Below are 27,720 nucleotides of genomic sequence, written 5' to 3' on the forward strand. Positions count from 1 at the left end.
CCCTGTCTGCAGGCATCCTGCCACTCCAACACTAACAAGACACATTTGGTACACTCTGTGTTACTCTTCATGCTCTTATGAAGAAGCTAATGGTCAGCTGTTAGGTTGCACAGAATCCCACCAGCTCTTTTACCAAACAGTATTTCTAAAAAGACAGCATTTTGTCATAGGACATGTGCATTAAAGAATTTTCCTCCACTCCAAAGAAGGCTGCAATGAAGGAGAAAGAAATTTACCTTCTTACTCTTAGGCCTGCAAAAAAATTATTCTCTATTTATGAAGTATAGAAATACATCACGGACCGTGAAATCATAGACTAGCTTAGGTCAGAGCAAACCTTTAAAGGTTTACTAGTTCAAGCCCCCTGCAATAAGCAGGGACATCTTTACCTAAATCAGGTTACTCAGAGCCCTGTCCAACCTCTCACCTGGAATGAGTTGAAGGATGCGCCCTTCTCCTGACCCTTTCCAGCAGGTGTGTCCTTGCCGTGCTGAGGACCCCAGAACTGGACACAGCACTCACAGGGTCTCACAGGGGCAGAGAATCAGGGCAGGCTCCCCTCCCTCGAGCTGCTGGCCACACAGCTTTTGATGCAGCCCAGGACGCTGCTGGCTTCCTGGGCTGTGTGCCCACCATGGCTGGCTCGTGCTCAGCTCTCCATCTGCTCAGGACCCCAAAGGATCCTTAGCAGAGCTGCTCTCAGCCCCTTCTCACCCCAGCCTATACCGACAGCAAGGGTTGCCCCCGCCCAGGAGAGGAGCCTGCTCTCACTGGGCCTCGGTGAACCTCATCAGGCTCACATGGGCCCACTTCTTGACACAGAAAACTCCACACACCAGCCCAAGTTAATTTCTTTGTCTGGAAAGCCACTGAAACCAAACACCTGTGCATAACTACCTGGTAATTAACTCTCATAGTTACCACTAATTTGATAATAACATTTTATTCACAAACTAATTCTTAAGAAAAGATTGACAAAAATGGAGTTCAATGGATAAAAGAAATGTCTAGAAACAATATGGACAGCTGAACAATGACTTTTCAGCACAAATATTTAGTATTGCTTGCTGTATTTCTCAGCCCTTCCCTCTAGTCTCAAATACTAGTAATTAAGCCTTTAAATTGACTGCACGTGACCGTAACTACATTATTACACAAAATCAAGCAGAGGGACATGAGCCATCACGTGCTTTAAGCAGCCTCGGTCACCAATGCACACTTCTTTATTATTCAGAACACTTGGGTATATTACACTAACGTTAGCGTGGCTGAATTCTTGCAAAACCACATTTCTCTTATGCCCTAGGCTGGCTGGTGTTTGTGGCACTACAGCAATAGTACCCAATTCAAACACATTTCAAATGTAGTTTTTGGTGGCCTTATGAGGCGATGCACAGGGAGCATTATTGAGTAGAGAGCTTAAAGATATTGTCACTACCTACAGCTGGTGGGTGACTCCCCTACAGCCTTCAGTATGTCACTCTATTAACTTTGCCTGTGACCATTTTTTTAGCAGAAACTCCTCAGTTATGGCACAGGAAGAATGTCTCAAATAGTGCAAAACTATTTCCCTCTCCAACTCAATTCATTGATTCTACAAAAATAGTAAAAGTATAAAAGACTCCCTACAAATGCTTTCTGCCAGAGAATACAAAAAAAGGATGTTGAAAAACCAGATGTATTTATCCTCTCTCTAGGAAAGAATGACTGAAAGCTTTCTGCAACAGAGCCATTATTTGTATCAAGACCATAAACAAGTCAGTAGCAATGGAAACATATCAAAAAACAAGTTGAACCAATGTAACTTAAATTTTCTCACTTTGTATGCCATGTAATCCTTGAAGTATGAAATTTCAACCAAGGTGAATTAAGACCAACAATTAAACCAATTTTATATATTTTATTTAAATCCTTAAAAACCTAGGCTTTAAAAAAAATATGATCTTAACAGGTTACAATAAAAGTCACAGTCAAATAATAAATTCAAAATCAGAGTCTTCAGTTTTAATAAGTAGTTTGATATCATGGTGAACTCTAATTTGTTTGCTTTTCCTAGTGAGTAGGAACAAAGCAGCTCTGAATCACAAACAATGCCCTGCAGTCAGTAAAACTCATGAGGTATTAATTTACAGTTTCATCTGTGATCAGTTAAACTGAATGTGAAATCTTAAACATCTTTAAAAAAAAACACCACAAATAGCACAATAAGATATTTTTTCAACAGTGCTTTAACAAAAACCATACATTATTAACTACTATTGTCAAAACAGAGCCAAATGCAAGTTGTATTTAAAGTCTGCATTCTAGTGACTAAACAATCGTGAAAGATGCTCTCCTTCAATAATATCTAAGTAGTTGATAGAGGTAACCAATACAGTCTTCAAAAATCACTTTACTGACTTTAAACTCATACAAAAATAATAATAAAAGCAAAAAGTAATATTACAAATGAAAAAACCCAATTAGCAGAAAGAAGTATGTGCATGTACACGAAACACATTGTATGTATGTGTGCATAAATTTAGATCACAAGTCAAACACTTGGAAAAGTAAACAGAATCATGTGAAAATTAGGAAAGTTACACAGACGACCAGAAATCAATCTTCGAGATGGTTCTTCAATTGTGCTGTACAGGAACCTGTACAATTTTCCCTCTCTTTTCATTCATAGTCACACATCTCATCTCCCACAGTGTATGATGCTCTATGCACAAAGACATCTTGTCATTTCAGAATCACCTTCCATTTCATATTGTGCTCTGGACAGTTCTACATAAAAAATAGTGTATGACCGTATTGTCAAAGACCACTGGCATGGAAATACTTTTATCAAGACTAAGGAATTTAAGACAATCCTACTGCTGGCAGCCACTGTCACCTTAGTGGAGAAGGCAATAGCTGCCTGTATAAATGTGGATGGTCAGTTTTAGTGTAAAACAAGGCAAATTACATCAAATCACTTTCAGAGATAATGAGGAGGCATCCACACTGAAAATACTTCCAAAAATAAACCCTTGTGTGTCATATGCAATCATCACGTTGTTACTGGAAGTGATATTAACTATGTATTTGTTAACTTGTAGAAAGAACAAGTACATCCACAAAATGAAAATATAACGCCAGACAAAGATACGTCCTGAAGACGTGAAGTATTTAATATTCTGAGAAGTTTCAAAGACCTTTTCTTACCCCCTTTTTCAGTCTTAGATCCTACAACAGTGAAAGCAGACCTGCTGGCAAAATTATTAAGCTAAATCAAGTCTGTGCAAACTGAAGGGCCCTAAAAGGCTGACCTGAAAATCTGAAAATGAACTGAAGCTGCTGTTCATCTGAACACATGATTATTTTAATATGCTTCAAACTTTTAGGACAGGAAAATGCAGCAGCAATGGCAATCAAGGCATCACATACAAACCTCAAATTAAGATTTTAGAAGACAAATAACTATATTTTCCTGAGCCCTTATTGCAAACCATCCAGATTTGAGAATTTAATGCGTGCATGTTATCAGCAGAAATCTTGGACAAGCCAAGAGCTTATGCAGCAAAAGAAAGTAAGTCCTGGTCATGATTTTTTTTGTTCCTGAACAGGCAGAATCACAAAAAAGTATTTTTTCAAATCCCCTTCTTTGCAAACACGTATGTTATCCATAACAGCAGGCCTGAGGATACAACCATTATCCATGTGCTCTCTTATTCCTGTTTTTGAATAATGGCTTCCAAAATATTTTTCCCAGCCTAATTGTCTTCCTGCTTTTTTCTCCAGCAATCATACATGAGAACTTATCATACTGTCCTCTGAGCAAGAAAATTTAATTTTGTTTATCATTCAATTTAATTCCTACCCAGAATTTCTTTAAATACCTGTTCAACTCCCTTACTTCCCTCCCCTTCAACTATTTCTGAGAGGCACAGAGGTTTTTAAGCTATCTCATCTGCAGACCTTGTTTTGTTAGCTCGGCTGTCTCTTCTGTTTGGAAAAAAATTCGATTTGTCTGGTCAATATCTTTATTTGGGAGCCCTTTTGGAAACCATATCAGATCTGTGTGGCCTTTTACTGTTCAAGGTAACTGCTCCCTGCAACTCAAACTTCTAGAGAGTCTCCAGGTGGCAGATTTCAGTCATTCCCAGGCCCTACACAAGGAGAGGGAAAAGAGAGCGCAGACAGCTCCTTGCACAAGTGTCCGTCTCGCTGGTAAGGGGAGCAGATAGGTTAAACTCCTATGAAGAGTTATATATGGATAAAGCCTTTAGAAGTCTGAGCAGAAGTCACACATTTAATTTATAACTGATCATTTAAATAACATTAGAAGTGAGGCAACTGCCTGTATTAGATAATTAGGTATAACATTCAGAACAAGCACCGTGCTCTGCTTAAATCTATTGTATTATCAGTGGTTTCAGCTCATAACAATAATCTGTTCACAAAGAACTACTTTCATTTATACTTCCCTCAGGAAAAATTAAATCTTCTGTAACACATTATTGATAAGAAAGTATTTATGTACACTGTTTGGCCTAGTGACTTCCTTTATTTCCCACTACTTGAATGCACCAATTTTTTGGCTAATACAGTAAATCTGTAGTATTAAATCTGAACCTGATTAATGACGCACTGTATCAAGCTAAGTAGAATTCAATTAGTGTATAATTGATTAGTGTGTAATTGGAGCAGAGCTCTAGATTTACCAACATTAATTAGGATGGCTTATTACAGATAATTTATGTTATCATAATATAAAACAGAAAATAGAAGTACTTGGTTTATCAAGAAAGCTTAACTTAAGATCAGGTGGACATCCTGACAGATTAGAGAGCATAAAAACTAATGCCTGCAGAGTTCTTCAAGACACAAAAATCATAACAAGCTAAGTCTTTTAAAGAAAGTTAAATTGCTGATTAACCTTTTAGCCTGGATTTCCTAAGCAATTAGACTGTTCATACTAATTTACTATAATAGACCATTCTAACAGAAGAGGGTACATCTACAAAGCTGCTACAATTAAACATCAAATCCTTTCAGTCAGTACACAATACTGCCAGACTGAGAACAGAAGGATGATTATTACTCTCAAAACTTAAAAACAAACCAAAACCCACCTCAAATACCCCCAAAACACCTTTAAGGTTAACGTGTACAAAGCACATGCATTTATTAAAGCAACAGAGGGAAATAAGCAGCAGCAAGTCAGCTACCAGACCTCATACCTATTAGCTTAAAAAGCCTTTGGATGGTAACTCCAGTCTAGACAGAGGGAAGAACTGCACATTCCCCTGAGTACACTGCCACAGTAATTATGTTCATTATCTTGCATGCTAACAACAAAGATATAATAATCTACCAGTGAATAATTCATACATTGTCAGGTCCCTCTATGATGTTCATTACTAATGGCACTAGTCACAATGCAAGTTAGAATATAATTTTTTTAAAGATGCATTTACTATAAAAATAAAATCTTGAAGTCATTGTTACCTTCTTGGCCATTAACCGATTTGGCAAGCAGTAGAAATATGGGTGGGTTTAAATAATTTTGTTATATACTTAAATAAATATCAAGCAAGAAAAGTGAAACACTCAGTGGGCAAGTTCACAGATAAAAGTTCAAAAAAATATTTCAAGAAGTAAAACCTTAACACTTTTTAGTGTAAGTTTACAACAAAAGAAGAGTCAAAAAGCTTTAAGAACAATCATTGGTTCTCTCCTTCCCCTCTTCCAATGCTTGCTTCATTCACTACCAAAATCAAAACATCTTACCACTATTTTTATATAAATAATTTTATCTAAATACTTGCCATCTTTCACAAAGAATCTAATCAAACATCAAATTTAAGTGCATGCATTAATATAACTGACCTACTTTCATGCCATAATTGATAATTATAATATTTGCTCATTACTGAAACTAAATTCAATCTCTATACCTACTATTTTGCCTCCCATTTCCACTTGCTTTTATAATTTCTTTTATTGCATCTGCGGAACTTTGCTTGGAAAAGTTAAAATTAGTGCATCTTGATCTTTTTCAAAAACTGTTTCAGGTTTAGAACTGCCATAACTTGTCTGACAACCCACACACACAACTGAATTCTCTGAGTCAATGTACTTAGCTTCAATAATCTGAACATAGTAAGGTACAAAATGTCTTCATTTTTTTTCCCACCCCTGCTCTCAAATTCTGTACTGGTCCCTCCAAAATATTTTTATAGGCTAACAGGTAATTCTAATTACACACATGATTTACTCACACGGCTTAGCACCAGCGCTGCTCTCTGCATATACAAAGTACTAAGACTACAGCGAAACACAACAGGAATAACCACAATTGATCATAATGTTCTGATTTAGGAAAATCCATTCACAGTAAACAAACACAAAACCAGTTTTCTGTTGAAGATAATAACGAATTAGGCCATGTCAAAAACGTGACTTTGGCAAAACCGAACACCAAAATGATGAAACTGATATGAAGTGAATTCAAAGGATATGCATCGCCAGTACCGTTCAGCACCAAGAAAATATTTAGCAGAAGTTGTTGGTTCTCAGGCTTCCCTTGCACATTTCCATGACCATTAACAGAGGATGCCAGGTAGCTCAGCCCTTGGAAACCTCTGGCTTCAGCAAGGCACAGCACTATGGTACGAGCCCCCTGTAACAAAGGGCACTTCACAAACCTGGGTCTATGCTTGGCAATATCAACAATCTAAGAAAAATAAGAAAAAGCTCAGTACAAAGACATTCAAATTCAGTTGTACAAAAAAAACCATTTAAAATTTAAGAGCACCTTGTGCATCAGAGGTCACTACTTACAGGAATGAATGAGTGAATGAGTGAATGAATGAATGAATGCACTTCTTGCTGTTAAATTAAGTAATCCAAGGTAACAATTAACTGCCTCAAAATTTTTCAGTAGCATAAGAGTATTTGCCAATGTCACCTACACTCAGTAATCTGCTGTTTAAGTTGCTTGAAGACTGTTGTACTCCAAGTTTGTGCAATTGCACTTTGATTCAAAACACAGCATACATTTCCACATGGCCTAACAGTATTTGCCAGCTCCACAAGCTAGCCACAGGATTAAGAGTTTACCCAGAATATTACCACCAGTTGTAATGGTTTAGAAAGAAAAAGAGAGTTCAAATTTTACTTTCCCACACTTCCCCCAGCTTCTTGGGGTAATTTCAGTATCTGACACCTTTTTAAACTTTCCAGTATACCTAACTTCCTAATTTTCCTAATCAACATCTTCCAATTCTAATATGCTACCATAGCATTCTCACTTATCACACAGGAAAAGCCTTTATTTTAAAGGTTTTATTAAACAGACATAATGCTTGCCAACCAAATCTTCAAAGCATACTAAAAAGGGAAAGAAATGCAGTTGTTAAAAATGTGACGGTATGTGGAATCACATTTTAACAAGGACTCCAGAAATATTTAGGTATTTTTGATTTTTAATAGGTTACAATGAAATTATTCCCTGAACAAACTGTGATAGCCCTTTTATTTCTTTCCCAGCATTACTGTCACTCCATTATCTACTTTATTATACAAGTACTCATGCTCCAGTTGGTCTCTAAATAAATCATCCTCATGTAAGTAAGGGAAACTAGTTCCATTCTTAAATTATGAAATTTAGATCAATTTTCTGGCTCTTTAAATCAATGTAACTAATGGTCCAATTTCAAATCAGTTTGATGCATGTAATTTACAATAAGCATGCACATCCTTCCTCTGAAAGGCTAACAAATGAATTTTACAACGACCACATCATGACTATGATAGGAATTCAAACAAGTTAAGAATGCTCAGCTATAAAGTTTAAGGAAAAAAACTCAAAAAAACCAACAGGAAGACACAAGCCTCCACCTCCAAACCTTTGAAACGTAGCACACAAAAGGTCAAAGTGCTGCTCTTCACCACAGTGATCCAAATGTACTGTCTGTACTATCCAGCTTCTCTCATCCACAGAAGTAGGTCATTTTTTTCATGCCTGGTCTATTGACAATTTGAGACACACTGGAACTTTTTCCAGAAGTTTAAGAATAGAACGGATTTTTCTCTCACTCACCAGTGATATAATAACAATAGTCACCAGAAATTCCAGTTCACTGATAACTCCAGATCTGGTAGACATAGAAAAAAACCCCAAACTACTACAGGCTGAGGAACAGTTACCAAAAAAATTCAAATCCTATACATAAGAGAATCAGGCCTCGGTCTAACCTTAAAACCCAAGTCACAAAACCAATCCCAAAGAAACAGCTTAGTAGTCTATCAGTTCAACAAAACTGAAGATGATTTAGCAGGCTTCAAAGCAGGTAACAAGAAAATGAAAATAAAAAGTAAACCTTAGAGAGGACCGTAGATGCATCATCTATCAATTTCCTCCTCCTTTCTGTCAAAACTCAAACCACTTTCTCTCATTTATGTCAAGAGTCAGAGGGTGGCAACTCCCAAACAATGCTGCTTATTTCATTCACTACCTGGGTGGTACAAAAGCACAACTATTCCATGTCTTTCTTTTGCTAAAAAAGAAAAAAGGAAATGTCTCTCATTAATTTTTTAATTAATTAATTTTTCTACATTCCATTGCTATTTAATATCTGTGAACTTTGTTTTACCTAACTGATTCTTCAAGCAGCAATTACTCTGACATCTTAGTATTGCAAATGAAATTAAAAAGAGAAATGATACTAAAAAATCCTCCAGTGATGCTAAAGTCTCTATTAAAAACCGTTTGTGCTAATCCCAAATGTAGAACTTAACTTGAACTGCAAAAAGAGGAACAACCAACTAATACTACTCCAAACCCAGCTCCTGAAGAGCAAACGTTTTATAAAATCTTAACTGTACGAAAACATCCCTAAACAAACAAGCATTATTAACAGCCAGTACATGCATTCCAGTCCAGTCCTGATTTCTGTCTTTTCTTTAAATCCAACATCGGTGGTTATTCTTTTTCAAGAACAGCATGAAGTCCTCACCATATCTTCACTTATTTATTCTTCAAAGATAAAAGCTTCAAATGCATTAACAGCTATGAGCTCAGCAGCAGCAGCCCCACATTTGACAGATTTAACAATGCAAACATAAGCATGCAGATAGCTTGTGGATAGTAGTGCACTGCCCCAAGAAGTCCTAGATCTAAAACCCATTTCAAGCTCCTGTACATAGAGCCGTGATGGAGCCAGACAATTAGCTGGCTTTAGGAGCAGGCACGCATTGCACAAGTATTTCAGGGCAGCTGTCAGACGAGCTCTTGCCTGCTCCCAGAGCCAGAGTTCACAGTAGCTAAGGCAGACAAGGCATGCTCCTGGAACACTTTTTTTTGTTTTGTCCAAAAAGAATTCAGTTTATGTGCTCACACTCTGCAATGGGAAGTCAAGCGAAATAGGTGGGGTCAGACGAAAAATTCAATTCAGAAGAAGAGGAAATCCAAACTAGACACTAATATCAAGGCACCTCCAAAACACATTAGCTCAATCTGCGCAGACAGCACCTAGATTAGCTAAAGTTCTTTTCCTCGAAGGCTAATCCCCTGTTGTGTTTTTAGGATCACACATAACATCCATCTTCCCAACTGTTATTCCTGTATGTAATTCTAGTGAGTCAGCTTAATTTAGCATCTTTCATTTATGTATTAACACTGACTTAGATAACCTACAATCTACTTAAACAAAGAAAGTGGCATTCCAAGTCTGATTTCCAGAGCTGTAGAAACCTATAGGTAGCATTACACATCAGACAATCACTATACTTCCCCTCACCTCCCAAAACCGGCCATAATCTCCCCTTTACACTACAAAGTACACAGAGGAGGTAAAGTTATATATAGCAGAGTGCCTGCTCCCGAGGTAGGTACTTCGGAGCAAATTACTTCCACTCTTTCAGCAACAGAAAGGATTAGGCTAACATTGCTTTGCATCCTTGAAGACCAAGCTTATACTGCCTTGTACCAAACCCATATTTGCATGATGAAAGGTCAGGAAGAAAAAGCAAGTCCAAATTAATCCTTGCTGCTAAGAGAAATTGAAACATCAAGCACCAATTTGGAAAGCAGTAAACACAGAAATCTTGGCGAACAGAAATTTGCATATTGAAGTATAATACGCTAAATACACTAATTTTAGATTGCTTAGATACATATATAACACTTTCAAACAATTCTTCAAGATAAACACCAGTTGAAGTCTGCACTTAATTCAATCAAATGTTCTTCATTAGGATCAAAGTTCATCCAATTCAACAAAGTTGTTTTAAATAATGCCAAGTACTCAGAACAAGTCATGATGCAATATGTGAAATTCCCCTACTCTGTTCCCTCTCATTGCATCTTTGGGTGTTTAATGCAAAATTTAACATCTGCATATGCCCTCTCCTGCCTCAATTTATTAAGGACTTAATAAGGAAAAATAATTAATTTCATTAATTGTCAAGATACTGCTTGCAGGATTTTCCTTTCTTCATTCAACCAGTTTACCAATTTCAGCATGCTTCATCTTACATCAGTTTGCGTGCCTTAGGCTGGTCTTATATTAAAAACCACTCTCCAACAGCCTGCATTTTCTCCCTATCAAGGCTGTTGTCAAGGCTGGGACAACATCCTTGAGGCTGAAGTTTTTAAGGCAGAAGAGGCAAGCTGCTCCTGGGAGAACGCCAGGATTTCCATGCTCCTCTTTTACTTGTGCATGTGTCTCCACACAGTGAAAGTCAAAGCTCCCTCACACAGGACCAGTCACAGCACAACTGGAACAGGAAAACTCCAGCAATTCATCTTTCAGAAAGAGTGGAACAAGGTAAAAAATGAAAGCCAGCTTACAGATTTAGCACAACTGGTATATGGAGAACAGATGAAGAAGAAACCAGGATATATTACCAAAAAAACCTCAGAGGAGCAGTATAAAAGGCCAGTTTCCACCCTCCTTAAAATGCATCTATTAAGGATTCTTACTCTTGCAAGATGGAGCATCTGAATAATATCTCAAGATGCAAGAGGTGACAGGGCACTAAGATGTAACCCTGGGTTTTAACTGCTTTTACCTAAGAGACTGGAAAAAAAGAAAAAAGAAATGAGAGCTGGGAAAGAAAAGTTGAAATAAAGAGATAACTGGAAAAAAGTTGGAGAAGGGACTTCTCATAATCACTGAAGATTCACTAATTTACACTACAAAGATACTGGAAACAAAAACATGAGGCCTGGACAGACGGTATCTTTAAGGAATTGTCTTTATTTATCAAATGAAGCTGGATGCTCTCAAACAATATCTGTTTTACAAAATCTATCACAACTACTGTATATTATAAATTAAAAAAAAGACATATGTTACTACTACATCTTGATGTTGAACACCCTATCTATATTCACAGTCACACTGACTAAAACATGAGTGTATGATGTGTTACTTCATTACACTCCGAAAATGAAGCTCTAGTAATAAGAACTGAAGTGAGGCGGACCTATGACACACTGAACATGAGAACTCCATGTGGGAATGTACCTAGGATTTCATATTTCTGCAAACAAGGGATCATTCTGCTTCACTATTTCATATGGAAGCTGAACAGCATAGCAGCAGTCACATAATAAACATAATGACTCTTCCACATGCAGATCAAATAATCAAGGAAAAAAAAACCTGAAAAACCGAGGTGTATCTGGAATCACATACCCAGCTACAGTGATTCAGAAATTTCATTCCAGTTTATTGACACTCTTTTGTATGGTCTGGTAATTTTTGACCCAATAGTGAAACAAGAAGAATTTGAAAAAAACCCAGAGAAGTGAATATTGCCAGTTTTTTCCCCCCACTGTAAAGTAACGTGATTTTATAGTGACCTACAAAAAAAAGTGATATAAAACATTATCAGTGAAATCATAAAATACACTAATCAAATTCCTTTAACACCTCACATAGACATGACACTGTACAATAAACATCCACAGAAGACTTCTGATTTTCAACTACAAGAACACAGATTCTTGCAGGTATTTGATCCAGCAGATGATCTCAGTTTGTCCCAGGAAGAGGGACACAAAGAAGATTGCAAAGGTAGTTTTCCCATTTTTTCTTTCCGAAACACATCATCTTCGGGTATTCAAGAGATGAAGAAACAAAAATATATCACACTAAAAGGAGTCATCCAGCTTACAGGGCTGTGTTCATGGAATAAGATTATCATTGACCTAGATATTCACTTATTTTTTAAAACATTTTAGGTCCTTTTTAAAGCTAAGCATTTTTTTTGAAACTTCAGCCAAGTGGAAATTCCAGAAAAACCAATACAGGATCTAACTGCCCATTTGCTTGTATCAACTTGGAAGAGTGACATATTCTGTTAAACTATTTAAACATAACAAAGGGTATTTTCAACTAGAATTATGTCTCTTCTCAGCCCTCAGTGCAAGAGTCCAGTATTCATAATCCTTTTAGATAATATCCTAGACATGCTTAGTCTAACACATCTCTTTTCAACTTCGACCACCTACAATATCTACGTGCTTCAAGTAAGTACAACCTTCAGCCCAACAGACACTCCAAGTGTAAGACCAATACCACTTATCACTGTCATAAAAAACTTTCACGTGAAGCTCCAAAGTATGTTGGTCAACTTCCTGTAAACTCCTGCGCTTCAGCTTCCAGCAGGGATTCCCTGCATCTTCTCTTGCTCCCCTCTTGGCCCCAAGAATCTGCATTTTGACCCAACAGTACTGCAGCACGTCCCTAAGCCTCTGAACTTTTTCGCAGACTTCTCCCAGAAACAGCCTGTCAGCACTTCGAGCCAGCTCCTCACAGTCTAGTTCCATCCTGCCTTATCCCAACCCTGCTCTTGATCAGAGCTCGAGGACGAGAGCTGCCTTCTCTTTGAGAATTTGAGATACACAGCATTACCTCATATGACTATACACTTACTGTAACCTCAGAAGTTTAAGTTGCCATTAACTATGTCCATGACAGACAGATATGGCTAACATCTACAACAGCAAGTAAACACAGTAAAAAAGTTGATGGGTTGAGACAGATAGGAAGAAAAATAACATAAATCATATTAAATAATTGCGCTAGAAAGAAGACTGAAGACTGAAATCTACACCTGTTGAAACAGAGACTTGGGATGGGTTATCTAATGAAAAAAGGAAATTTTAAAAAAAGGAGGGGGAAAAAAAAAAAAGCTAGTCACTCTCATATTAGAGAATTCAAGTAATAAAACTAAAATTAGAACTCCAGGACAGATGTAGCGTAAACAAACTAAGGTCTTTCAGGTGCAGATGGAGCAAGCACACAGCTTCTGATTTCAGCAAGTAACGAACATATCCAAGAAGCAGCCTCTTAATATACCTGCTGAAGGTAAAACTGCTTCTAATAAAGAAGCCTGGTTTCTTAACAATGCATATTCTATATTTACTATACCAACAGCCTTACTTCCCTGCCATGTTCTTCAAGTCCCTTCACAGTACCTTCTCACCCTCATTCTTCTCCCCACTCCCCCCAGCCCAGCTGCTTGGCTGCTGAAAAGGGAGGACCTGCTGATTTGTGATCCCCCAATTTGTGACTGACTGCGTAGTGCCCATAGGCTGTTCTGGTCTGTCAGGCAGGATCCTGCTGCGAGAAAAAAATGTCTGTGTTCCACCCTCCTTCCCCTACATGCAACTCTCTTCTTTATCAAGCCCCTAACTTGCCTGACACCTTCAGTAACTTCTTATCCTACACGTTTTGTCTTCCCTGTCAAACACAGTTCTGATATTGCCCACGGAGCTTGGGTGTTACTAGAGACAGACACACAATAGCTCAATTGGTAAAAGAGGAAGGCTATAAATGCACATGGTGTCCTGCCAAATCTCAATTTCTTCTGAAGTCAGGACTGACAACAGCAACAGTTTGCTTAGGTTCTCAGGACTTTCTTCCCCTTCCCTTCCTCTCCAAGGCCTCTTAAAAAAATTTACTCCAATTGCTCCAGACAGATTGAAATATGTGAATGAAAATGGAAGGGAAAGAGAGAGCAAGCACAAAAAAAGCCCCCATTTTTAAGCCAGCTTATGAGAAAATTGGAGTATGTTTTCAATTGTTCAAAGCATATTCAAAGATGAATTTCAAAAATTTCTAAAGCCATTTTAACACTCAAATCTCTAGCTTATCAAACTGCAATCTTTAAAAGAAAGCGCACCTCTTCAAGTAGTTATTTACTTCTTGAAATGCAAATTTGTAAGAAGAATTCATTTTCTCCACCCTCAAAAAACCATGAAGGGCTTTCAAAAGCTGATTTACCTTCTCATTTATACCAGGTAATGCAGTATATTTGCATAAAACAGTCAAAACTTTTTTTTTGTAATGTAATAGGTAGCTAACTATGTAACCCCTGCCGTTTTAAAAGACAGTCCCCTCGTTAGGAAACCGTTCAAAGTGACAATTTCAGTAACTCAGCATCTCTTTCTGGATAATTAGATGTATTATGAATATGCAGATTTCACACAGCTGATTGGCTCAAATGTACCCCATGCCTCAAGAACATCACCTTCCCTACAAACAACTGTCGTACCAAAGGCAGGCTGTCATCCAAACTTGTATTAAACATTCATCTGCAAAGCTCAAATACAGATCACACCAGAGAGAATTACCTTTGCCCAGCCTTCCTGAATGTACAGGTTGTGGATGACTATTTTACTGCTGGTGCTGTGACCTCTATACACAGACTTTCTTGCAGCAGATCTTCACAAAATCTTTCGGGGGGACAGGGGTGGAGGTTTCATGCCATCCACATTATCACAGAAAGTAAGTTCAATAACATAACAATAGCACCATCCAGTGGCAGTATCTTCCCTTTGAGAGATTCATCACTCAGAACACCCAGAGCATGAAGCCACTGAAGCAACTGCAAAACAGGTAAGTAGTGTACTTCCACTTCTAATCACAGTTTTTGGATCCTAGGAATAACAGGATCTTGGTAGGAAATGCACCACTCGCGAAGACTTTGAAAAGAGAAATTGCACATACAAGTAACTGGGGGGAAAAATACTGAACAAAGTAATCAACGTAAGACTGTGCAACTTGTAAATATTGCAACAGTTGTAATTCAAGTCTATTCCAATACCGAACCCTTCTAACATATTAATGGAAAGTTGAAAATACTTTCACCTGAACTGGGCTGCTTCTTATGGTTTTTTAGGCAGAAAATTGTTCAGTGTCTTCTCAGTATATACTTTAAAATTAAAGACTCAATCAAAAAGACAAACCTGGCTGTTTCCACTAAAAATATACATTTCAACAACTGTACCCTGTGTATTTTAAACCTGCTTGTTCCTCCCTCTAGTTTTTTTATTCATACAAATTTAAGATTTTTCCCTTCTATTCACTCATATGATGTCCTATTTCCTCAGAAAAACAAGTATTTTAGCTTTTCAGTACCAGAGTGGTAACCTTTACTCATGGTAAGCACCTGTGGCAGAGACAAAAGAAATACCATAAAACAATAAAAGGGAAAAAGGCTATTGTACAGTAATTGCTAACTGCAATAACCAGGACAAGAGAAATAAAGAAAGTACCGGTTTTAAAGACATCTGCAGGGTGTTTTGCTCAGAGTAGACAGTAAATAAACAGTCACAAAGTTTAATAGTTCAGTGTCCAACCCCTGACACAGGCACATCCTTCCAGCTTAGGAAGGATTCCCATAAAATATATCAACCACTAACACATGTATGTGGACAACTATGTTGGAATGATTTTCTCTTCCTTGTGAAATGGGATATTCACACTGCAAAGTTTTAACAAAGCTGTCGTTTGTTTCTAAACATTCTCATAGCTGCTGCTGGAATTCTAACCCAATTTTTTTTTTTTTTTCTTAGAATTCAAGAAATCTGTGCAGGACTGTGTCCACAGATGGGAACTGGTAGGCCTATTCACTGATGCATACAGATTGATATATCACTGTTGCTGGGTGCTAGAAAGGTTAGCTCAAGAGATTGCCTGCTTTTAGCAAAGTTCTTTAAGTTAGCTCAGAAGTTTTCACCAAATCCATACGATAACTTGTCACTACAGCATAAAATCACAGTGTTAACTGTTACAATTGCACAGCCTATTTAAATAGTCAATTTCAAGTTAAAGCATCCAACATATTTTTGCATTAATATTGATTTTCCCAAAATCTTTTTTCCCATATAGTGGAAGACTGTGATTCTGCTATTTTGATAGTTCAATACTGAACTAAATCAAGGACAAGCAAGATAGGAGAATGTATGTGTATCCAAGGTTTTTTTACACAGATATTAGAAATAAGTAATTGAAATTCAGTAATGTCACTATTTTGCCACTATCTGTAGCTCTCCTGTTATTCTCCTCACAACCAGAACCAGTGACATCAGTTAAAGAGACGAGATCGGGCCAGGACTGACGTACCGGGTTACAGGGTGGTTCAGATGCTTAAGTGGCACAGGGAGTTTATGTCCATCACCTCCCACGCAGCCCTGCCTGTATAACGTCTGTTTGTTTCAGCTGCTCAGCAGAGACACTGGCATCTGCAGCTGCAACTGCACCAGCTGACTCACGTGACCAGAAGGTACCACCGAACCCCTTGCAGCAGCTGCGCTCCATCTGCGGTCACTGCTTTGGGGACAGAAGCTGCAGTGTGCGTCAGTTGCCGTTTCCACTCCTTGTAAACAAGGTCATCGGATGATACAGCCACAGCAGCAGCAGCTCTGAGACCCCCTTCAGAAGAAGCAGATGGCTCCGTCGTTCAGGCACACAGCTTCTGAACGTGCAGCGAGTTTCCCGTGCAATCTAGAGCCAGCTACGCTCCCTGTCTGCTTTGGCCATAAATCCATAAAATTACAGTCTTATCTGGTACAAAGCTTTAAGAATAAATCAATTTAGATGTCTGAGAGACGATTGCACAATACAATGACTATTGAGCTATATAAGTATGTAGATTAGATGATATTTCCTGGCAACTCTTCAATGTTATTTATGAGCAGTAGGAAAGCAAAACAAACTTCTCTTTCCGCAAATGCAGAACTGCACGTCCATACTGGACGCATATACTTAAGACTACTAGGCAGGGGCTTCCAGATGTCCTGATTAAATCAGATGGTCAACTTCAGGTGACCTCTTCCATCACACTACTAAAATAGCTTAAGTCTCAATATTTTCCTCGCACTACAGGCTACTCTGCTCTATGTCTTTGCCTGTAGGGGTGCCTGGGTGCACAGAACCTTACCCCTGCAAAAATACACGTGCACGCTGTCTTTGCACACAGCCTTGTCCTACAGTGTCCTGCCTCCCCTGCTTAGAACCACTGCCTTTTTCCCCCATCACAATTCCTTTGCATTCTGTAATCCACCCTGCTCCCTCTTCACTGTTACGGGCAATAGTTCTCTGTTCCATCCTGCAACCTAACTTTTCAGTGGGAGTGAAGCAGCACACCATTACAAATTACGTAGGAAGATTGCACTGTCTCCACATGACATCCTACTATTTCCAAAGACCCTTAGACAAAGCTAGACAAATCTGCCAGGAATGACAAAGATGCATCTCTAGCTGGATTGGGGGACTGAAATGAAATGATCTCTTGAGGTCTCTTTCTACAGTTCTATGAAAGAAAAGGCAATTAATGGGCAGCTACTAAATTATTTTCACACAAGCCATTTAATCTGCTCTGATAGATGACCACCTTTAAAATAGCAGAATTCACTATTCTGAGCACTAATTGGTACTCTTGGGGCTAAGCTTAACACAGAAAAGACTGAATGGGCAATAGAGACATCTATTCTCTCAGTTGCTAACAAACGATACAGCTTATTTTATGTTTTATTTGTGGCGCTTATATCTCTAAATGAGGATACTTTTAGAGCCAAATTAGCAAAGAGAGTGATACTCCATTAACTGCTTTGGAAACCGAATATCATGTGATTCTGCCATTTTGATAATAGGGTAACAAACAGGATATCAGCGGAAATTCTCTGGAAAGTCAATTCTAAAGAGTTTCACTAAAAAAAAAAAAAAAAAAAAAAAAAAACTTTAAAAGAGAATATTGAAGTTCCAGCACAGGAAGAATTTATACCTTGTTATTCATTGCACCCAAATGTCAGAAAACAAGACTATACTACAATAAAGCTCATTATCTGATTATTTAGGAAAAAAGCTGGCATTATATTCTGACTAAGTCTCTCACGGAATTATGAAAAAAAAAAAATACACAATAAGCACACATACTTTATTGATTTAAAGAGAGCACACAAACACAAGCGCCACCAAGAAATAAGTCCTATTCTTAAAATCCTAACAGTTCACAAAAGCCTGAAGCTTTTCAAAAATCAAATGAAAGGCGTCTATATTTGAAAATTCAAGTTATAGTATATCTTCTGTTGTAGTGATTTTTTTTTCAGTAAAATGCAAAAATACTCGAAGTTTAAATTCTCCATTTACTCCCAGGATTATTAAAAAAAAAAAAATACTAAGAACTAAAAAATGAATATTTTTATTCTCTTTGGCATTGGCCATACCAAAAACATGTTCAAAACCAGAACAAAACCAAAACTGAGTTTAGAGAAGAGACGATTACACTCTTATTCTGAGTTTTGCAATTTCATCTAACCAGCTAACATAGCAATCTGAACGGTAACGATGTTTGTGGTCTGCATTACAAAAAAAAACCCCACAAACCCCCACCTCATTCAGGTGTACCCCATCTCAAGCTCAAACCGTGTGCACGTGAAATACACATCTCTTACCTCCACTGGTTTTAAAGAGCCTCAATGAAAGCGCTAAGGCCCCCCACCTCAAGCTCAGGAGAGTTTAAGCAAAAAGGTAACAATGCACTGTCAAGTCCTTTCAAGCAGTTAAAAGCTTTAGGCATTTTACACCTTTCACAAGGTTTCAAAGAGCTGCTGCTGCTCCCCCTGTGCCGGTGGCACACCTGGCACTGACCCCACCCTTGGCCGGGGCTCTCCAACAGCCTTCACTCCAACAGCCTGGATGTCATGCCATTAAAATCAGAACAAATCGGAATTACAACAGGATCTGCCGACAGAAGATCATCTGAAGGTTCTCCTTCACACACAGTATACTTAGGGCAATAAAAGTAATGTAATTCCATAAAACGGTTGGGTGGGTATTAGCTTTTATTCTGATTCTGGTGCTACATCTACAGGACTGAGCAAAATATATGTAAGAAATACAGTAAGAGAATGAAATTTAAAAATACATGTTAAATTCTCACTCTTTGTTTCAGAATTTGCAGTTCTTGCAGCGTAACTTGCAGCTTGAAGTTAAATAATTACTCTAACAGCTCAAAACCATCCCACAGCCATCATTAATACATTCTCTTTCTAAGACACACTAACAATGTATCTTCTAGGCCATTAAAAGGTCATATTAATTTCTAAATTTTAGAAAAATTGCAAGTTTTGGGCTACACTGCATAACACAAAAATTAATACTCTCAAGACAGATCTTGTCCAATTCTAAACTGTGCAATAAAGATGCAGAAACCTTAGCTAAAAAGCAGCATGAGATTTTGCATGTTCTACAGCACAAGAATACAACTTATTCTAAGAGTGTACCCCTTTTTCTATTGGAAGGAAACCACTACAGTGATAGAAATAATGTAGCAGTATGGGAAAAAAAAAAATCTGCATATTCAAAACTCAGTCTTCAAATACGTCTGTCGTTGCACACAGTCCCGTCACTACTGTATACGCACCACACTTCATCAATACCAGCAGTCAGTGCAGTTGAAACATTAACACCATTTTTTAACGTGTTGTAAAACTAAAAAAAGTGCCAAGAATAGCCATGAAGGAAGTCTCCTTCTTCTGGACACTCATGTCTTACTGACTGCCCAAACTGCATTTCTTGGGAATGAAGCCCAGGAGGACCGGAGCGTGCAGCCGTCCTGTGCTGCCTGTGAAGCCTTTGCTATACTAGGTGAGAAGCAAGCTGAAGTGCTTTGCAGGAGTTCAGATCACTTGAGCCTCCCAAGTCTGAGAGTTCACATCAGGGCTGTGGTTCTCTGCTCAGTCCATGCAGAAGGGTGAGCTCAGGAACAGGCAAGCAAAATGAAAAACCTTATTTCCTTGCTTTAAAGCATGTATGTCTAGTACACACTGAGGAACAGTAATCACTGTCAGGAATATGTCAGGAATAAAAACAGAGTAACCCGGCCTCATTAGCTCACTACACAGAAGAACCAAACAGGTGGTCCATGTCAGCCCACCTATTCCTGCACAAATTGTCAAAGAGTGAAATCCTTATGAGAGATCAATTTAACCAAATAACCAGTACTGTCAGAGTTCCTGTTACCAATGAAATCTGAGCTAGAATTACCTTTTGGAATATTACAAAACATCTTTCCCTTGAAGGATCTTTTGATATCTCTTCTGTACCACCTATGATATGGCTGTGGTAATCAAAGCAGATGACACAAGAAAACCTCTACTGAAGGTAAGAGAAAAAAAAAGAATATATGAGACTAAGAACAAGACTACAGAAGAATAGCGAATCAGACATTAGGTACTTTTAAGCAAATAAAGTTTCAATCCTTTAGCAGCTCTTTTTATATGTATGTATGTCACATACATAAAATATTTTGGATTCCCCATTAGCTTTCATATCCATCCTTCTCTTTCCCCTCCAGCACTCCTCCTTCCCACTACCATGGAAGTGTTGTATCACACAACAGCCTCAGATAAGCATCTCAGGCTACAAAACCAAGCTCCCCAGAGGAATAGAAACCTTGTTCTTAACTGCCAGCCATAGCTATTATCAGAACTTTTCTTCTATTTTACATCAAATAAGCACTGTGCCATACACGAATGAATTGACACTGATTTCCAGGAGCTGTTTAACAATAGAGACTATTCTAATAGAGCCTTTAAAGCCACACAGCAAAGTTTGCCTTTAATGTACTATACACACAAAGGAATATGAATAGATGCAGAAGGCTCAAATAAAACACTGTAGTGATACATAAGCACAGTTTTAAAATACTGATGCAATCTGCTTACTACCCTGTACAAGTATTGTGCAGATTACCTATTTAACATCTCCAACAGCAGGATGCAAAATGAAATTATACACTAAAACTAACTTGAAACTTTTGATTTTAAATTTAAGCATATGTAAAGACTGCTTCATGAAAGAAGTTAAAAATATTTCTGCTATAACTTAGAAGCTTAACTTCTAGAAATTATGCAGGACTGCCTGTTAATGAGAATTTCATGAGCTGATTTCTATACTGCCAATTTACATCGGTGCTGTAATCCAAAATAATTGCATGAACGGTGGACACGCAGAAAAATTAAGGAAAAAATACAGAGGGAGGAATCTTTAATAGAAATTCTGTAGCTAACCATAAATCATTCTTTTTGTACAGCTGACTGAAGCTTTTATGCATGTGTGTGTGTATATATCACACAGAAGTCATAAAACAATTCTAGGGAAATCAAACTGCAATTTAAAGTAGTTTCTACAGAGGGAGCCAACAACTCAAGGAACTGGATTAAGAAAACATTCCAGAACAGCACAGCGTTCTTCCCAGCCATCAAGCTCATTCCTTACATTCACAAATTTCTCAAATATCCACAGCACATCGTCCAGATTACTACTCTACAGAATTCCCAAGTACTTAATGGAAGTTTAGTTAAAGAAGTGCTTAATTACATGACATGAAACAATCAGAGTCAATATAAATAGAAATCTATTTGCTTTGGGAGAAAATGGCAATTTAAGAGACTAGTCATTCTTATTCATTAAAAAGAGAAAATTAGGAGTTTCCTCTGTAAAAATTCTAAAAATATTTGATTTTATAAAAGCGAGTATCAATTGCACTGTAGAGATTTTTATTGTAGTTTTCAGACAAAACTCTACACCAGGAAACAGGTCAATAAGATACTTGATCTACACAAAAGTGAGGAAGAAATCTAAAATAAAGCCACATAAAGGTGGGAGCTGTCAAGTTTTTTTCATGAATCTGGGTACCTTGTTATAACTGCCATAACAGTTTTCCACATTAATTCCTTGCCAAATCATATTTCATAATATGTATTAATCCACTCAAATGTAATTACAAGTGAGGTAGATTATATCAAGTAACTCAACAGCTGTGACAAGTTCATATACCACCCCATCCATACAAATCACCTATATTGCCAACATATGTTGAGAAGGCAAACAAATGACTTAAAGCTTCGTATTTCTGATATTTTAATCTCTCTTCCCCCTGCTTCCACAAACAATTTTCTACCCTCTTTTTTAGCTCTGGGGGGAAGAGGATGGATAAAAAGCAAAGGTATTTTAGAAAGCCTTAAGCCCAAGAGGACAAATGCTAAAGGCAGCACCTCGGGAGGGATTTCTGCGATGTTACCGAAGATAACCTGCCCCCTCTAGTGGCACGGAACACTCGCCTGTCCCCGAAAGCCTTGGACGGACAGGGGCATCCCTGCGGGGACCCAGAACTCACGTCTCTCTCCCTGCAAGCTGAACTATCAGTGACACACAGCTGCGCTCTACTTGTGCTTGGGGCCGAGCGCCTCAGCTGCTGTGCTGAAATACTCTGATAGCGATAGACACGGGGTAGTCCCCCCACCCCCAAATACAAGGAAACTGCCCTTCAGCATTCCTGTGACACGGTTCTAAATCCCTAGGACATCCTCTAACTCTCTAACAACCCAGACTGCTTCCAAATCCCTACGGTAGATTTCTCTACTTTTTCCCAAGCATCAGAGGCTCCCTGTAATTCTCAAATATCCCTATTATGACTGCAAGATTAAATATCTATCTGTCTTGCCTAAGCAAAACCAGAAAATACACACACACCACCTCCTGCCAGATGTTGCAGGTTAATCACAACTCCATCAGTCACCCAAACAGCTGTCCTCAAGTTTAAGAGTTCCTCTCTTCCTTGTTCAGCTCCACTATAAAAATCACGAGTATGCAGGTAAGAATGAAATCCCTCGCAGCTAAACTGCAGCAGAGGAACACATCTGCTCTCCCCTTCTGACCAACACATCAAAAACTGACTGAGGAGAAAGAAAGCTGATATTTATTCACTTCCTCACTCCATGGTCTTGATCTCTGAAAAAAGAAAGCTTACAAAATCAGAAACACAATGCAGATGCCACATCTCTTAGTCTTTCCTTCAACTAACTTTCAAGTGTCCCATCACTGCCAAAACTGTTTAAACAAAACAGTTAATAAAACTGTCCAACTAGCATTCAGTCAAAGCTGCACTAAAACAAGTGTTCTGAAGCATTGCTTACAGACTCAGTGGTACTACTGAATTCCAAATCATGTTTTTAAAACTCGCAATGACTATATTTTAGTTGCCTATATTCATACAAGCTAGTCAAGCTACCAAAACTTGGCTAACAGCCTCTAGTTTAGTAAAAAAAAATACTAGTAAGAAACCCCAACTCCTCCATCAACAGTTATTCTACACAGTGAAGATGGACTCTGTACTAAAGTATTCCTACTTTAATAACAAGACAACTTAGATCACACCCCATTGCTTGCTGCACCTAGCCTCAATCTATTCTCCTAAAAATCTTTTGGTATGGAACCATAGTAAAAGAAATATATATATATATATGTATGTATGTATGTATGTATATATAAATAATCAGCCTAGGCAACAACATACGTAAGTCTATGTTTACGTTAAAGCCATTCAGTCCAATTCTGAGATTTAAAATAGAAACAACTCTTGTAAAAGGACCATACACAAAGGGTCAGGTCATTTCTCTTTGTCTCAGAGTTTATATTTTTTATTGTTCTCAGAAGGAGAAAAAGTATATGCAACATTAAGGTCTCACCAGTCTTTTTTACATCTGAGTTTCCCTAGCAGTCCTGCAGGACTTGAGTTGAGGGGGGATTAGTTGGGTTAGGGAAGGTGACAAACATCTGCAGGACATCCCTTGGGCCACAAATGCATATTCCCCTTGTAAAACACCAATGCAAACTGAAGATACCACTGTTCTCCCACCTCTGATATTCCCACTGCAGAACAGCAGACTCACACTGAAAACAAAGTGTGCTGCTCATTTGATTCCCAACAACATGGGCATGGCTTGGCTTGGTCACTAGTGCTGACGGCTCCAACTAATCTGCAAATTTGACATGGAAACAGGTAAAGCTGGGGTACAGTACGCCCCACCCTTCATCAGGTACCTTCAGAAGTTGATTGGGGCAGGGAAGGAGGAGATATTTCCAGCTAAATTCTGAAAAGAATGCATATATGCACAAACTTAACAGCTTTAGTGCTAATAAATTCCTGCTAGATAAAAGAAGCATACACAAAATGAAAAGACACATTTAGAAGGCTGTTACAGTTGAAGTGAATTGAAAGCAGGGAAAAAAAAGGTGATCTTTCATACCTTAGCGCTTAAAATAGAAGTTAAGCATCATGCCATGCCTGTAAACCAATGCCAGTCTTGGTAGCTGTACTTACCTCTCTATATAACTAAGACACAAGGACTAAAGGATCAAGCTAAGTCAGCAGGCTCAGTTACCTTTAGAGATAAGGAATTCACTACTGAACAAAATTTACATTTTTATGAATAACAGCTATACAGAAGTATCTCTGAGAAACTGAAGGGCATCTGACAGATAAATCACCATGATGGATTTTAGATGAAGAATTCCAAAAGAAGTCCCCTTTATTACTTTGGAAGACAATATAAAAGCTGCTGACATTTCAAATACTGAAAGATAAATTATTTTAGGTAGGAGGATTTTGGCACTGAACAGTAACATGTAGAGACTAACTTTGTATTTGACTTAAAAACATTGCAACAGGGTCAGGAGAATACCTTAATTATAAAGGCACTGTACCTAAGAATAAGTTTATAACCACATCAGTAACAATTACCCTAGTGGTAAGTTGTCTTGCATGTTTTCTAGAACTAGCATTTCTTTTAAATATGAAAGTCTACTTAAACATCAGAAAAGATTAATTAAGTATCTAAAACTCATCTGTAAGTTAAATCAGAGAATTTAGCTTGAAGGACTGAAAGTGCTCCCAAGTTCAACAATGTGCAATCTGTTGTGTTCACGTGGTCCAAGGAGAAGAGTACACAGCAATAGAAAAGTTCCAAAGGTCTCTCCTGAAAACAACGTGACACTGACCGAAAGGAGATTTTCCCTGGTCAAGTATCCAGTGACATTCAAGATGACAAGATCAGTGGCAAAAGCATGTTCAACCTCTTTCATTATACCCAACAACTTATAAATCATCTCTGGAGCTAATGCAGCGTGCACAACAAAACACCAAAGAAGGGTTTCTGCTGCAGCTGATCCAGGTACATCTTGAGCTTTACTCAATTTTCTGTATTAATCAAAATTCAATAAAGAACTACTTCAATAAAATTAGTTCAACCCTTCATTTAAGAAGTAACTATGCTGTAAACATATCAATAACAAACATGCAATTAACTAATATGTAATATACCTAAAATAAAAAGCTGAGAGATGACTTTACTACTTCAAATGAAATATCTCACATCAAAAGGTTCGGTTTAATCAGTATCTATTGAACAAATAAAGCTTGTGTACAAGGTACAACTCGTACTGTCCAAAATACAGACCTGCATTTGACTTACCTTGTGTTTAACCCCTCTGCATGCTAGTACTTTTAACAATTCTAGCTCATAACATCCAAAATGGGTTACTCATAGCTGTGCTGTCCATAAGTGTTGTATCATTAGAGAGTGTGCTCTGCATAAAACAAATCTTATCTACCCATCAAAGGCAACTGCTGTTGCTTGTCTTTTGCCTGGAGCTCAAGCAGTTTTAATGTCACTCATACATTACCACGATGTACTAACTTAAGTTAAACGTCTTTTTCCATCCTCAGAAAGAACATGGGACATTTGGTCAGTAATTCAATCACTAAGGCTTTCAGGAGAAAGAAATCCTTTTCCTGAGGAATTAAATCCTTGTTACCAGAATACATTTTTACTGCTTGAAATCTGTGACCTTACAAAAAACATCCAAACTTGCAACATGGGAAAACTTGACAGCTATAGATGTGAATTCATTTGAAACAGGTATATCATCTTACACGAGGATAAACTGTGTAAGTCTTTAGGTATGTCATGAAATAATGCAAAATAACACTAATGTAATAATGGAAACAGACAGTTAAGTGCAAGAGCCTAAAGTTGAAAATAGTAAGGAAAAAAAAGGGGTGTTCTTTTTATATCTAAGCATGCAGATGAACATAAAATGGACCAAATTCCCCACTATCTCTACCCTGGAAACAAGAAAAGTGAAAATAATCCTACAGATCTGTATTTAACTTAGAAATGAACACAGACATTTAGGATGAATATTTAAATGGAGTATTTAAATTGCATTAGTACCAACTGCAATCAATAATACTAAAATAATTTTTAAAAGAAATTAATGAAAAAGTATTTTTAAATCTCTTTTTAATTAGTCTACAGAGAAACTTTGCAATTTACAGCAGATAGTACTAAAGAGCAAAAGCTAACATTTTTGCTTCAGGTATTTAACAATGAGACATGTATATACAGTAAAAGTATATCGGTAACATGCATGTATATGACCACATAAAAGCTTACAGTTCTTTGTGCTTGTCCTCTGCCAAAATTTGGTCATTTGGCTTCAGCCCATACCTTGGGGGAAAAAAAAGAAAGAAAAAAGACAAAGCAGTTACTCACATGAGAATATGGCCATAAAATGTAGGTTTATAGTTTCAAATTATTAAACTATGCATTTGTCAATTCAGATACCTCAGGTATTGCAAAGACAGCCACAAAACTTTCTAAAAAACTTTGTGTTTATCAAAGTAAACTTAACACCACACAAAATTTTGCTTTATATCATGACTTCAAAGTCTACTGGATACTTTGGCCGATTATCTACCAAAACTCACTGCACTTTATACCATGAACCATACATCGATCTTATATTTTGAATCTGACAAAACATGAAAGGGAGGATTACAGACAATAGAAACACTAAATGTGGCTGTAGTGTTTCTCCCTGTACCAAATAAAACTATTAAAATAAATACCAAAATAATTCTCTAGAAAAAATATACCTTAACAACAAGCTATGAAAACTTCTTCAGTCCATACAAGCAACTTCTGATAAAAGTGAGTGCAGAGAGAAAGAAACTTTCTTTGCTAGCTTAACCTAATAGTTGATTTAACAGGATAGGTTGCCAACACTGCCTGATCAGAGGGAAGAAAGAATGCAGTCTCTGCCAGGACAGCCTACTGCCAGCCATGCTGCAGCCCGCACTGTCACTCACCACGGAAAACCTTTACAGAGCGACCTCACTTTTGATCTGCCTCAGAGAAAAATCTTCCAACATCTCAAAATAAATTGCTGTAGTATTCTGTGGGATTTGGGGTTTTTGTTTGGGATTTTGTGGGCTTTTTGGTCAGTTGGTTTGTAAGACAGTCATTCATAATGTAAGCAGCTAGAAGTCAAGTGTCCATTGGACAACTCTGAAAACAGCTATCTGCTCACACTGCAGAAGGTTCCCACTGTTCCTTTGTCCTCTGTTTTTGTTCCTTGCTCTAGACAACTGCAGAACGATGAGTTATTCCTGAGAAAAGATTCAGGTCACTGACAACTACACTCAAACTGTCTTGCAAAATGATTTTTGTCTATAACAAATAGACAAAATATCCTTTCTCTACTCCTTACTCCTGATGATTCTCTTCGAAAGTCGTATTTTCAGTATCCATTTAAAATGCAAGTT

General features: G+C 37.7%; 1 protein-coding gene across 2 annotated transcripts in view; it reads right to left on the reverse strand.

Annotated features, from left to right (window-relative positions):
- Window positions 1-27,720, reverse strand: part of ADK (adenosine kinase) — a 273,051-nt gene that overhangs the window by 212,205 nt on the left and 33,126 nt on the right. For both annotated transcript variants that reach the window (XM_040070582.1, XM_040070583.1), the window contains exon 3: window positions 26,570-26,623. In XM_040070582.1, coding sequence (XP_039926516.1) covers window positions 26,570-26,623 — 54 coding nt within the window. The remainder of the gene's footprint in view (window positions 1-26,569; window positions 26,624-27,720) is intronic.

Source organism: Hirundo rustica, chromosome 8 (genome assembly GCF_015227805.2).
Source record: "Hirundo rustica isolate bHirRus1 chromosome 8, bHirRus1.pri.v3, whole genome shotgun sequence".
NCBI lineage: Eukaryota > Metazoa > Chordata > Aves > Passeriformes > Hirundinidae > Hirundo > Hirundo rustica.